Source organism: Xyrauchen texanus, chromosome 20 (assembly GCF_025860055.1).
Source record: "Xyrauchen texanus isolate HMW12.3.18 chromosome 20, RBS_HiC_50CHRs, whole genome shotgun sequence".
Taxonomy (NCBI): domain Eukaryota; kingdom Metazoa; phylum Chordata; class Actinopteri; order Cypriniformes; family Catostomidae; genus Xyrauchen; species Xyrauchen texanus.
In genome coordinates this window covers 13,713,500-13,726,390 of record NC_068295.1, presented here as the reverse complement: position 1 = coordinate 13,726,390, position 12,891 = coordinate 13,713,500, and the positions used below count along the sequence as shown (strand labels likewise).

Here is a 12,891-nt window from a genome sequence, read left to right as displayed (position 1 = left end):
CGGGACTGTGCAAATGACAGATCTGCTGTTGAAAGGTCATTGGGCTTTTGAGGAGGAGTGAAATATTACACAGGATGGCATAGTTGCAGGATTACTGCAGGCTGAAAGTGCTGTTTTTAAAGCCTTGGCAGCTGTCTTGAAAGCAGGGGAAGCCAGGGCCTGCAAATTTCTTTAATGACCAGGCCATCAATGTTTGTACTGAAGCATCATCAACTCTAGGAGACTGCACAGATCTGCTCTTGGTGGATTTTATGCGATTACCTGGTTCTGATGTCATGGTGCAGTGCCTAAATTTACAATATGAGCCACACGGAAGATGATTGTAACTGGCCAGTGGTTGACTCATGAAGATGTCTTGCTGTCTTGGACTGTGCCCACCATGTATTAATTGACACCATCAAGCCAAATAAAGAAATAAATGTGTTGCTTAAGTGTATCGGGAAGACCATTACTTGCAAGTGTTTCACCAGAAAGATGCAAATAGCACACTATATCTCTTGATGACACATTCTCTGCGTATAGGTGAAAATAAACACCACACTTAGCTAATGATGATCAGAGGCTGCCCTTGTAAGTTTGCTAGTGTTGCAATCAGCAGGGAATTCTCCTTAAATCTTCCCTAGATTAGAAAATAAATTGACACCCCCACTCACATCTGGGTCAAGCTTCTGCTGTGGCTCAGCTGAGACCTGCTTTCGGTGTTGCAAATTCATTTGTCATGAACGGAAATCATCAGAGTCGCTAGGGAACGATTGGGAACAGTAAGTCCTGCATCCAGAGCTCAACAAAAATTCCTCTGGTTAGAAAGGGTTATTGATTCTTGCAAAGAATTACATTGTTTTGTGCCACACGTTGTTGTGTCTGACTAAAAGTCGAGGAATTGGCTGACTGCACATGATTGCGCCCCGGATCGAGGCCCAGGCCCCTGGGCTCATTACCTGGGCTGGATGGAGAATCTGCTCTCACCTCTTCTTTCTCATCTCGAAAGTCATTTTTTTTAATCGGAATTCATCTCTAAATATACTTGCAGCAGGGAGGGGGTGAAGGAGGTGGAGGGTAAGAGAGATTACGGTATTGAGCTGGTAGACGATTCCAGTTTTAGTGCCCATTGCAATTTCATATTGCCTGTATTTAGAGATGTATGAATGCTGGTGCATTTTTATACCTCTGCTTAGCAGTGAAATGGGGAGAACAGGCTGCCACTCACAGTGATATGGCATCTGCAGCACTGCGAGTCAACCCAGCTCCCTGAAACAGTCCAAACAAATGGAGCAAAGGTACACCTTAGCTTTTATGATGCAAGGCCACCGAAATCAGCTGAAGCCTCTCAACTATTCTAACAGGATTTATTGGCACAGTGAGCTGAACTCCAGATTACTTCTGAAACTCATAATTTCGGTCATACAACAATGTAATCAGTTAAATATCCTACGTTTGGTAGCAAGATTGTAGAGCCCCAAGTGCTGGGATTTTATATATATTTTTTAAGTGGACAGTTCACTCATAAAGGATAATTATGTCATAATTTACTCACCCACATGCCATTCCCAACCTGTGTAAGTTATTTCCTTCTGTGGAATACAAAAGGATATTATTTTAAGATTTTTTTTACATGCAATTACAATAAACAGAAACAGAACAAATGTCTCAATTTTGAAGATTTTAAAGATTAGAAGATTTATTAAAGCAAGCATAAAATTATTAAGACATAAATAACATTAAGGAAAACAGTATAATGCAAGGACACTGCTCTTGCATGTGAAGTACATACATTTGCATATTTATGTAACATATATATACATATTATCAATGCAGGCTCACAAAGCGTATTTAGAACATATCTATGTATATACACTTATGCATGCACTTGCATGCGTACACACACAAACAGGGCTGCCACCCCATTCCTTTAGTAGCATCAGAGACTTGGGCCTGGTTAGGGAAGGTTTGATGATGCGGAGGAAGATGATTCTTCAAGCAGCTGAAGGCTCTAGGGCACCAATAGACACCTCTCACTCGCCCTCACTGTCTTTTCTCATGGGATGAGTTCACCCAGCACCTGCTGGAGGCGAGCTGGAGCTCCATAAAGGACTTAATCTGCAGTGGAGCCTCAGGGTTCTCCATCTCCCACAGCCACCTTAAACCCACCACTGTGCCTATGTGCACAACTTTCATCAGCAAACTCTGCCTTGTCTCTTGGCCATTTTGCTGTGTTCCCTAGACAGCTGTTAATTCTACAATATGATGTCCATTCTGCATTGCTGGATGGGACAGTGAGGTCCATGATATTCATCTAGATTGTTTCAGATACACTCACTGACCACTTTTTTAGGTACACCTGTACACCGGCTTATTCATGTGATTATCTAATCAGCCAATCATGTTGTAGGAGTGCAATGCATAAAATCATGCAGATATGGGTCAGGAGCTTCAGTTAAGGTTCACATCAACCATCACAATGGGGGAAAATATGTATGTCACTTGCTTTGAACATTACATGAATTCTGGTGCCAGACAGGCTGGTTTGAGTATTTCTGTAACTGCTGATCTATTGGGATTTTCACACACAACAGTCTCTAGAGTTTATTCAAAATGGTGCCAAAAACATCCAGTGAGCGGCAGTTCTGCAGACGGAAACGCCTTGTTGATAAGAGAAGCTTATTCGCCTCAGGGTTCGACATGTTGTGCATTCTGAGATGCTATTCTGATCATAACAATTGTTATCTGAGTTACAGTTGCCTTTCTGTCAACTCGAACCAGTTTGGCCATTCTCTGTGGACCTCTTGCATCAACTAAGCATTTCCTTCTGTAGAACTGCCACTAACGGGATGCTTTTTGTTTTTGGCACCATTCTGAGTAAATTCAAGAGACTGCTCTACGTGAACATCCCAGGAGATCAGCAGTTACAGAAATACTCAAACCAGCCAATCTGGCACAAAACATCATGCCATGGTTTTTCACATTCTGATGGTTGATGTGAACATTAACTGAAGCCCCTGACCTGTTTCTGAATTATGTATAAATATAAAAAATATATATATGAATAAGTAGATGTGCCTAATGAAGTGGTCATGAGACCAGATAGATGGACGGACAGACATTGATTTGAATGATTGATTTATTCATTGATTGATAAAACCTCAGAAATCAAACTTTAGTTGACTAATTATTTAGACAACTCTCCAACAAGCAGTAGTTTTGCACAACCCTATACTTAACCTTCATACGCTGGGGTTTGAGAGACTTTCTACAATAGATTTCTACAATTACTTGACCAAATTGAAAACATGCCTTTTTCGAAACTAATCCAAGTCACTGTCCTTGTCACTGATAGCACAAAGCAAGCAAAACAAATATACAAGAACAAAAGAAAACATCTGAGCAACGATGAAAGCTCTCTGTCCAGTATGAAACATGGCGTGGGATTGAAAGAAAAGAGGATAGGATAAATCATCATGTGATGTTTCTCTGAACAGATTTGACATGTAGAAGGCACAAAAACGAGAGTTGCATAAGCATCAAATAATCAGACACAGGAGATAAGGCTCCACCTACGCCAAAACGCATCTGCTGTGTTCGACAGCAGCATCAGGTCAGATAATAATGTGCCTTGACAGGCTGTAAGCCAAAATCAGGAGGTGAGAATATCCTGATTTTTATCATGTACAGATTGACTTGTATCACCCGATCTCCATCAGCTCCTTGGCCTCCAGCTACAGATATTGCTCGACAGCTCAGCACATACAGGAACCTTGGAAGTTCAGTGTATGAACTCTGACATAATTAGATGGAGAAATTATGCTAGTTTTCACCTCTTGGTCAGGTTAGGCAGCCATGTGTGTATTGAGATTTTGGCAATACATGTTGCTTGATTTGTTTTATAGATTATTTTTTCAAGTTGGAAAATTTTCATAAACATCTTACAGACTTGAAAGTAAGGTTTTTTATATATACATATATTTAAATAACATTCTTGCTTCCAGTCTTATTTAGGTAGTCAACTATAACAAGCCACTTGTATGTCTCTATGGTGCTTTCAAACATTGCTCTGCAATGAGCATACCAATCAGCCCGACATAGCAAATTTGGCTCAACCAGTTGTGTGTGTTTGGGGTGGGATTATCTGCTTGTCTGGGGGGAATTCTAGAACATTTTCCAAAACAGTAATTATTTTTTAAATTGTGTTTGCTGATTGTAGTGGCATAGAAATTACACACTCTACCTTTAAGATTGTACAAACAATATGTGTTCAGATAGTAAAGCACAGTTCACCCCAAAACCATTATTTACTCACACTTAAGTTGTTCCAAACTTGTATGACTTTATTTCCATGGAAAACATAAAGTAATGTTAGGCAGAATGTTTGTCTCTGTCACCATTCACTTTTACTGTATAGAAAAATATGTGAAAAGTGAATGGTGACCGAGACAAACATTCCATGGAAATTTCTTTGGAATGGTCATACAGGTTTGGAACAACATGAGGGTGATTAAATGGCAGAATTGTTATTTTATTGACAGATAGATCCATTGAACATACGTATGAGCATAGGATGATCCATAATGTCATGAGAATTTGCTTTTTGCTGTCCTTAATAAAAATAAGCAAAATAAGTTATTAATTAGCACTAGTTTGTAAACACATTCAGCAAACAGACTGCCATAACTGAGGAACCATTTCCTGCATAAATGAGTCCCTCCAGCTGGAGTCAAACATTCATGCTTGCATGTTGATTACCTATTCAACATGCTACATGGATTTATTGCCTTTTAACTGTGGCTGCAATCTGCAATAACATGCTCTGCTTACTATAACACTCATCTCTCAGAAGCTGTGGTTTGTTTTAATGCTAAATAATAAGAGTTGCAATAATGGATGTTACATGCGGCAAAATATGCTACTTTTATGGTGATTCCGTTTGCACGGTATTTCCGGTCTTGGATGCTGATTGGTCAATAAAGATTTCCAGGCATGCAAAAATAAACAATACAGTGATGTGAAACTCCTGTTTGCCTAGCTAATTTGCATATCACTGCACAGCACCCATTGAGTCCAAGGATTATATATTATAGTGGAAATATTGAACTTTATGGATTTACTTAAGAAAATTGTGTTTTATTGAAATGAAAAGTTGTCCTACAAATGCTTATTGAAAGTTCTTGTGTGAACGAGCAGCACTGTGAACAAACTTTCCTTATAGTACTTATGAACATGCAGCAGACGTCAATATTTTCATTTAAAAATGACATACCTTTCAGGATCTTTCACCCCAAAAGCTATCATATGGCTTCAGGAGACTTGGAATATGATGCACGAGTCACATATTATTTATGATAGTTTGGGTGATACTTTTTAAAGCTTAACAGTGAGGCACAATCCGCTGACATTGCATTGACGGCCCGCAGTATTCATTCAAATATCTCCTTTAATGTTTTACATTAAAAAAATTAAATAAAAAGTAATATGGGTTTTGAACAGCATAAGGGTGAGTAAATGATCAGAGATTGTTCGTTTTTGGGGGAACTTTTCCTCCAAGTGTACTTTTCATATCTTTATGCTGAGAAGGAATTATAGTTTTTGAACTTTTACAAGAGGCTAAAATGCTTTCGAAAGTTTTGGTAGATATCAAGCTTCTCATGAAAACATTTCAGGACTTATACAAAATGTTACTAGAGCGAATGTTATAATATAAATGCAGCATATCTCCAAAATTGCTTTTCACAGTCACTCTACTGTCAGAATAATCTTCCTTATAGAATTTCTCAGGAATTGTATATGTATTAAAGACCCATATAATCTTCAGCCAGCCAGATTTAAAGAGATTCTCCTACACAGCTCTGTCAACATGTCCATTGCGTGCTGAAGGCATTTAATGCGGTAATTGTCAGACTGTCTGAAGAAGTGATTCCCTTATTGCGAGCTCTGTCACCATCTTCATCTTTTTCAAACTGAGTGCTTTCTCAAAAGCCATCGGAATTTGTATCTCTCGACTTGCTGTCGCTCAGACCATTAAATATGATTGATCGTGGTGGAAAAATCTTTCCTCCTGCTGGTGTCTTCCTCAGAAAATTGTGACGAGCTACAAAAAAAACACAAAAAAAAACAAATTTAGTTTTGTCAAGTTAGGTAGATTTTCTGACAGAGAAGAAATGCATGGGAAAAGGGAGTTATGAGTTAAGGTTATTTATTTTGGGCCAAGGCTGTTTACACTCATTTACAACATCTTTGCACAATGAATGAGCGAGTAGACAAGGTGGATCATGGAATTTAGCACATACTCAGGTCTCTCTTCTGGATCAGCGGGATGTCTGTCATCTTTATTGGCTCTCATCTGGATGTGCCATTAGTGTACTGAGTCTGATCTCCTCCATGACATGCTGCTCATCTCATGCAAACCAGATCAGTGACAGCAGCTAACTCATACATTTAGTTCATATGTATCATGGCCTGTGCAAAAGGTTTTTAGACCTTGACTATTAAATTAAAGGGACGGTTCATAGAAAAATAAAAGTTCTGTAAACATTCACTCACCCTCATGCTGTTCCAAGCCTTAATAACTTTCTGTCTTATGTGAAACACAAAATTAGATGTTAGGCAGAATGTTAGCCTCAGGGCCATAGCAGGTGGTGCCATGAAGTCCAAAAGCTTCACTGTAGTATAGGAATTGTTCACCCAAAAATGAAAATGTTGTCATTGTTTACTAAACCCATGTTTACAAAGCTTGGGGAAAAAAGTGATGCAAAAGCACTATAACATTTCTCCATAAGGCTTGTGCCCTATAAGTCACACAATAGCTTTGTGTGAGGAATAGACCAAAATGCAAATCATTATTCACTGAAAATCTTAATGAACAAATTGTTCTCTTGAGTCTTTTGAAATGAGTGAGTTCTTCAGTTTTTTTATGAATCGATCAGTTCACAAAACTGTCCTTAAAGGGGTCATGACATGAAGAATAAAATTTTCCTTGATCTTTTGCCATTAGGTCATTGTACTATAAAACATACTGTAAGTTTCACAACTCAACTTTCTCCTCACGGCAAAAAGAGCATTTGTTAAAACCAAGCTGCCAAAACGACTTGTTCTCTACTTCCTCCATATTGTGATGACACACTGTGGTAGACATGCGCATCTGACCGCCTCCACAACAACACATAAATTCCCACTTTATCTTATCACTTCCAAAGCCTCCTAGAAGCGGTGAGCAGTGAGATGGCAAAAAGAGAGCTAGGCTGTGTTTCCCAAAAGCATTGCAAGCTTAAGTTGATCGTAGAGACCAACAATGGTTTCTACGATCTACTTAGGCTTGCGATGCTGCCCTGGTCAGTCAAGAGCCAAGAGCCAGACATCAGTCATCGGTCAAGTCTTAAAGGAACAGCAGCATCAAAACCAAGCATTTCTGACATATGGTCAGAATGAGGGTGGAAAATTATCATGTTTCACAAATTTATGACGGATTTGTGTGCATAAAATGTCACTAATATTATAAGTTAACCTCAATGAAAGAAAAAAAAAAAAAAAGGTGTGTCATGACCTTTTTAATGATTAGTTCACGTTCAGTTCTCGAGTTTAACTCACTGACTCGATCCTGTTACATCGGTTGTTGAGTCAGTAGTCCACTGGAGGGGTTGAATATGTGTGAATATCTACTTAAATTTGGGTTTTTCTCCTTTTGTGTTCTAAGAAAAAAAAAGGGGTTTGGAATTCCACGAGGGACTAAATGATGACACAACTAATATTTTTGTTACCTTTTTTTGCAATGTCTGTATGATTTTATTTGCTCTTTTAATTAATACAATTGTTCGTATTTAAAAGCACAATTCAGTTGTCACATTAATATGTGTTTCTCTTGCAGTGGATGGCTGTATACACAGAGCTGCCGGCCACCTCCTGTATGATGAGTGCCACTCTTTAAACGGCTGCGACACGGGCAAAGCCAAGATCACGTGTGGCTACGACCTCCCTGCCAAATGTAAGCTCCAGCCTGTCTGGCTTATTTTCTCAGGAAACTGAACACCACTGTGTGACCTTTACAGCACTCACATACTCCCTTATATGATGCCTTACCGTGTTGTTCCTTACTACTTACTGACCTGAAAGAGTTGATTAACAGAATAATAAGTGTGTGCTACCACGACTTCTTCGGCAGCAGGGCACCCGTTGTTTGCTGCAATGCACTTCGAGCGTGTGTGTGTATGTGATTAATGGAGTGGAATTATGAGTGTGCTGATTATCATGATGACTTGCTGTGGTGTGCTTGGCTGGCTGAAGGGGCCATCTGTACTTCAACGAAGACATTAAGGGAACTATTAGTTTGTAATTTGATTGATATTTCATCCTAGATTTATTCCATTAGCTTATGGCATTCTCTGATGAGCATCACGCTGGTAACGGCTGGAGGACGACAACACAACATGCCATGAGGTTTAGAATACACCACATCAGGAGGGTGTGTTGTGTCGTGTCGTCAGCCTGCTGTGGTGAAGATGTGCTTCAAACATTGAAGAACTGTATTGGCTTCTCCTGAGGTGGCTCAAGGGTTGCAGCCAATTCATTATTTTTTGGTCGCGGCTTGCCGTTTCTTTCTGCATTGCTGGTCTGACTAAACAACTGTAAATAGCGGAGAATGTAGCAACTAGCGAAACTTCAGTGAAGACAGAACTTTACAAATGTAAGTTGAATGCTTTAACATCACCTCACATTATGTGAATATGTACATTGTTTGAGATACATGTGTTGAACTAAGGTTGGCTAATGCGCTAAATCAAGCGGCAACACTTCACCTGTGTTTGAAACATCACTTCCATCAGCTGTTAAACGGTGAATGCTTCCGTGTTCCATTTGGGACGATACTACACTTTGAAAATTCATACTCTACATGGCTGAGTAAATAGTATATGTTGTAAGCGCTTTCCTCATTACTATAGAATGTGTTTTTGGATCAAAATGAACACCTAGCACACATTTCTTTTGAATAAACCCACCCCTAAATGTCACTACAAAAAACAAACCACCTGATGGCCTCTATTTAAGTGGGTGTTTCTTGGCCAGAAAGAGCTTCATTGTGTACCATAACTTACACTGTTGAGTCAAAGGTTTAACATCGCAAGACTAACTTTTACCCAGCTCTTCTTTGATACTTTTACTTTCAGAGTGCTTTCAAAACTGATGTTTTTTTTTATTCAGTAGTGATTTTCCATCGTTTAATTGCAAGGTAGGTCGGATATCTTTCAAACATTGTTAGATGTTTGTGTTGTTCAACCTGTCTTTGCTAACAAGGAGCTGATATTGAATAAATCTGAATCTCTGTGGTTTTCTCTACTGTCCTTGATCTAATGTTATGTCACTTCTGAGCTAAAACAATTGAATTGTATGCAGCATCCAACAACCTTGAAGCAATCTTTTAGACAGTGATGCCCGAGCTAAAGCTTTTATGGGCTTATCGAAATCTCTATGACTGGATGATGTGATTCATTAGTGGATATGGCAAAAAATCAGCAAGAAGAACAGTGTGTTCATATCCACCTCATGCTTTAGGACATTCATCAATTCTAAGTACTATAAAATAAGCTGCATTTTGTCTCTGTCTGCATCCTAACATCCTGTCACTTCAACCATTATTTCTCTTTGTCAAAGCTGACATCTAGAAGTAGAAGAACTCTCTCTGTCTCTTCTTTCTTCCTCCTCCTCTTTCACTCTACCCATCGTTCAATTTTCTTGTGTTAAGCATTTACTCTGCTGTGACTAATTTCCACCCACACACCCATTCTGAGACAGTGTTTTTTAGCTTGTTTTTCCCCTCTCAGAATATGTTCTGGAAGGCCCTCATTCAATAGTCTAATTGCAAAACTTTTATTCAATTCTTTGAATGTGGTTTACAGAAATTGTGGCTTACAAATAAGTAACAATCTGTAACATGCATAATTCTAGAGGACACTTTCCAAGAATGGACTGTGAATTACGTCTTCTTTGGAAATGATTATTATTGTTTCGGGGAAAGTCAGTCACATCAAATGTGTTAAGCAAGAGTCGAAACATTCATACTGTATTACATTTAGATTCATGCTTTTGGCAGACACTTTTATACATAGCCATTTATAGTGCATTCAAGATGTACATTTCTGTACAGTGTGTTTCTAACCCCATGTTCTACCAGTTGTGCTACAGGAAGTCAAGCTAAAAAAACATACAGAAACATACTAAATAACAAAGCTTCATATGACATAATTTTTATAGTAGTAAACAAAGACATCACACACACACAACTTAATTCTGTATAAAAAAAAAACAGGCTGGGATAGTTGCCATGGTTATGCATGCAGCTTGCAACATGTTAAAATGCATATTTGTGCAACTTGCAGCATGTTAAAATGCATATTTGTGCAATTTGCAGCATGTTAAAATGCATATTTGTCATCTCTGAGGCTCGTTGTGTTTGGGCACTCAAGCTCTCTCAGCATCACTAACTTGTATTCTTGCGTTTCATCAGCATCTGCTGCAAGATGGTTGACTCTACTGCACACGAGAGATGGCCAGGGACTGAGATGCAAATGGCACAGATGGTCCTTTTACCTTTTATATCTTGGCGTAGTGAAATATTTCCAGCATGGGCTTTTTTATGCTTCCATAATTTGCCAGAACACAAGCACGTTTTCCCTTCAATCTGCTCTCAGAAATTGTGTATTCCACTCTTCGCTCTGAGAGGCTGTGAGCAAGAGAGAGAACTTGACTACATCGACCTTTTCTGGAGCCTTACCTGCAAGCGTCTCTCCTCCCATTGGACTTGAGTTTTTACAGTGTGCAAGGCCACTTTATATCTCACTTTTCCTTTTCTTTCCTTCTATCCTGCCTTCCTTCCTCTAGTTTCAATTCAACTGAGACTGCCTCATAGACTGTGGTAATACAAAGCAGACACCACAAACAGAAATTCATTCTCTTCACGAGCATCTTTACAGACAGTGATTTAGAATGACTTATCCAAGTGCACGACATGACCAGATGTACTGTATGTGGACATCAGAACACCACATATATATGTGCTCGTTAAACATTTCATTTCAAAACTATTAAGGATTATTTCACCCAAAAATAATCTTTCCAAACCCCATATGCCTTAATTTCTTCTGCTGAACACAAAATAATATATTTCAAAGTGATGCCAAATGTACCAGTAATTAAGTACCAAGTCAAAACTAAAATAAAACAAAAAGCAGTGTTTCTCCAGTACCGAACTCTGAATCAATTCGGTCCCCATGCACTGTCTGACTGACTGGCGACTGCTTTCAAATGCTCAAATGCTTAACAGTGTGTGGCTACTCCTTTAAAATTGAAATACACAATCAATCAAATTAAAATAGTGAGATGTCCTAGTGTGATTATTAAACTGCAGATTTCATTTTAGAAAAAACTATTAAAACTAATTCCAACTTGAAACAATGTTCATTTCATTCAATGAAACATGCAATAGTTTAATTTATGATTCACATTGATTCATTTAACTTTGTTAAATTGGCTAAATGAGTGTGTTCAATGGCTTATTATCTTTTTTTCGTTTGTGGTACCGAAATTGGTATAGAGAATTACAAAATTGGTATTGGTGTCGACTTCTGAAATTTTGGTATTGTGACAACGCTTTTTTAAAAATTGTTGCAATTTCTGATTTCCATACAATAGCAGTTGATAGTGACTCACTTTAAAGCTTAAAGCACCCAAAAGTCTCAAAAAAGTAGTTGATGTGACTCAGGCTTAATATTCCATTTTTTCTGAAGGCATGCAATAATTGTGTATGATAAACAGACCAAAAGTTCTTATTCACTTTCTTGGTTGTTGTGTCATGACGTTTGGTCACGGGGTGAGCTAGAACTAATGATGTTTGATATTATTTAGATTTGACTTGAGTGAACGATTAAACAAATTCCATTCTGTTCATCACACAAAGCGATTGTACTGTATGCCTTCAGAAGACAGGATAAGACGCACAAGTCACATTGACTTCTTTTTGACACTTTTGGGGGTTTTTAAGCTTTAAAATGAGTGATCAACTCATGATATTGTATGGAAATCAGCAACGTGACACACACACACACACACACACACACACACACACACACACACACACACACACACACACATGTTGTGTTTCCATGTTTTATGGGGACTTTCCATAGACATAATGGTTTTTATACTGTACAAACTTTATATTCTATCCCCTAAACCTAACCCTACCCCTAAACCTAACCCTCACAGAAAACTTTCTGCATTTTTACATTTTCAAAAAACATAATTTAGTATGATTTATAAGCTGTTTTCCTCATGGGGACCGACAAAATGTCCCCACAAGGTCAAAAATTTCGGGTTTTACTATCCTTATGGGGACATTTGGTCCCCACAAAGTGATAAATACACGCTCACACACACACACACACACACACACACACACACACACACACACACACACATATTCTGCTAGTAATGAGTTTAGCTGAAATACCCAAACATATCATTAGAATGGGGTTGTCCATATCCATTGTCCACATACTTTTGGCCATGTTATGTATGAAGCACATGAATATATGAGGATTTCTATATACTGATTACGGATTTCAAAAATAGGAACTGTGTACAGTATGTCTCCAGGAATTTTAATGGCCATATAGTTCTTGCATAGTAACCATAGTTTAACTGTGTTATTTAAAGTAAGGCATACTGTAGTAACCATAGGTAAAGGCTATGGATGGCTCTCCTCACTACCATAGCTACATCAGATTAACTGTGGTATCTCTAAACAAACAAACAATGGCATTTGTTTTAAATAAGTGTTATAATTTATAATAAACTATAGTTTCAATTGCCAAAACTGTATTAAAATGTAGTTTAGTTCTCATAATAAATTAT

At 38.3% G+C, this 12,891-nt stretch overlaps 1 protein-coding gene across 2 annotated transcripts in view; it reads left to right on the top strand.

The window, feature by feature from the left end:
* The window catches only part of macrod2 (mono-ADP ribosylhydrolase 2), a 785,092-nt gene that overhangs the window by 283,947 nt on the left and 488,254 nt on the right, over positions 1-12,891 (top strand). For both annotated transcript variants that reach the window (XM_052150997.1, XM_052150996.1), the window contains exon 5: positions 7,853-7,969. In XM_052150997.1, coding sequence (XP_052006957.1) covers positions 7,853-7,969 — 117 coding nt within the window. The remainder of the gene's footprint in view (positions 1-7,852; positions 7,970-12,891) is intronic.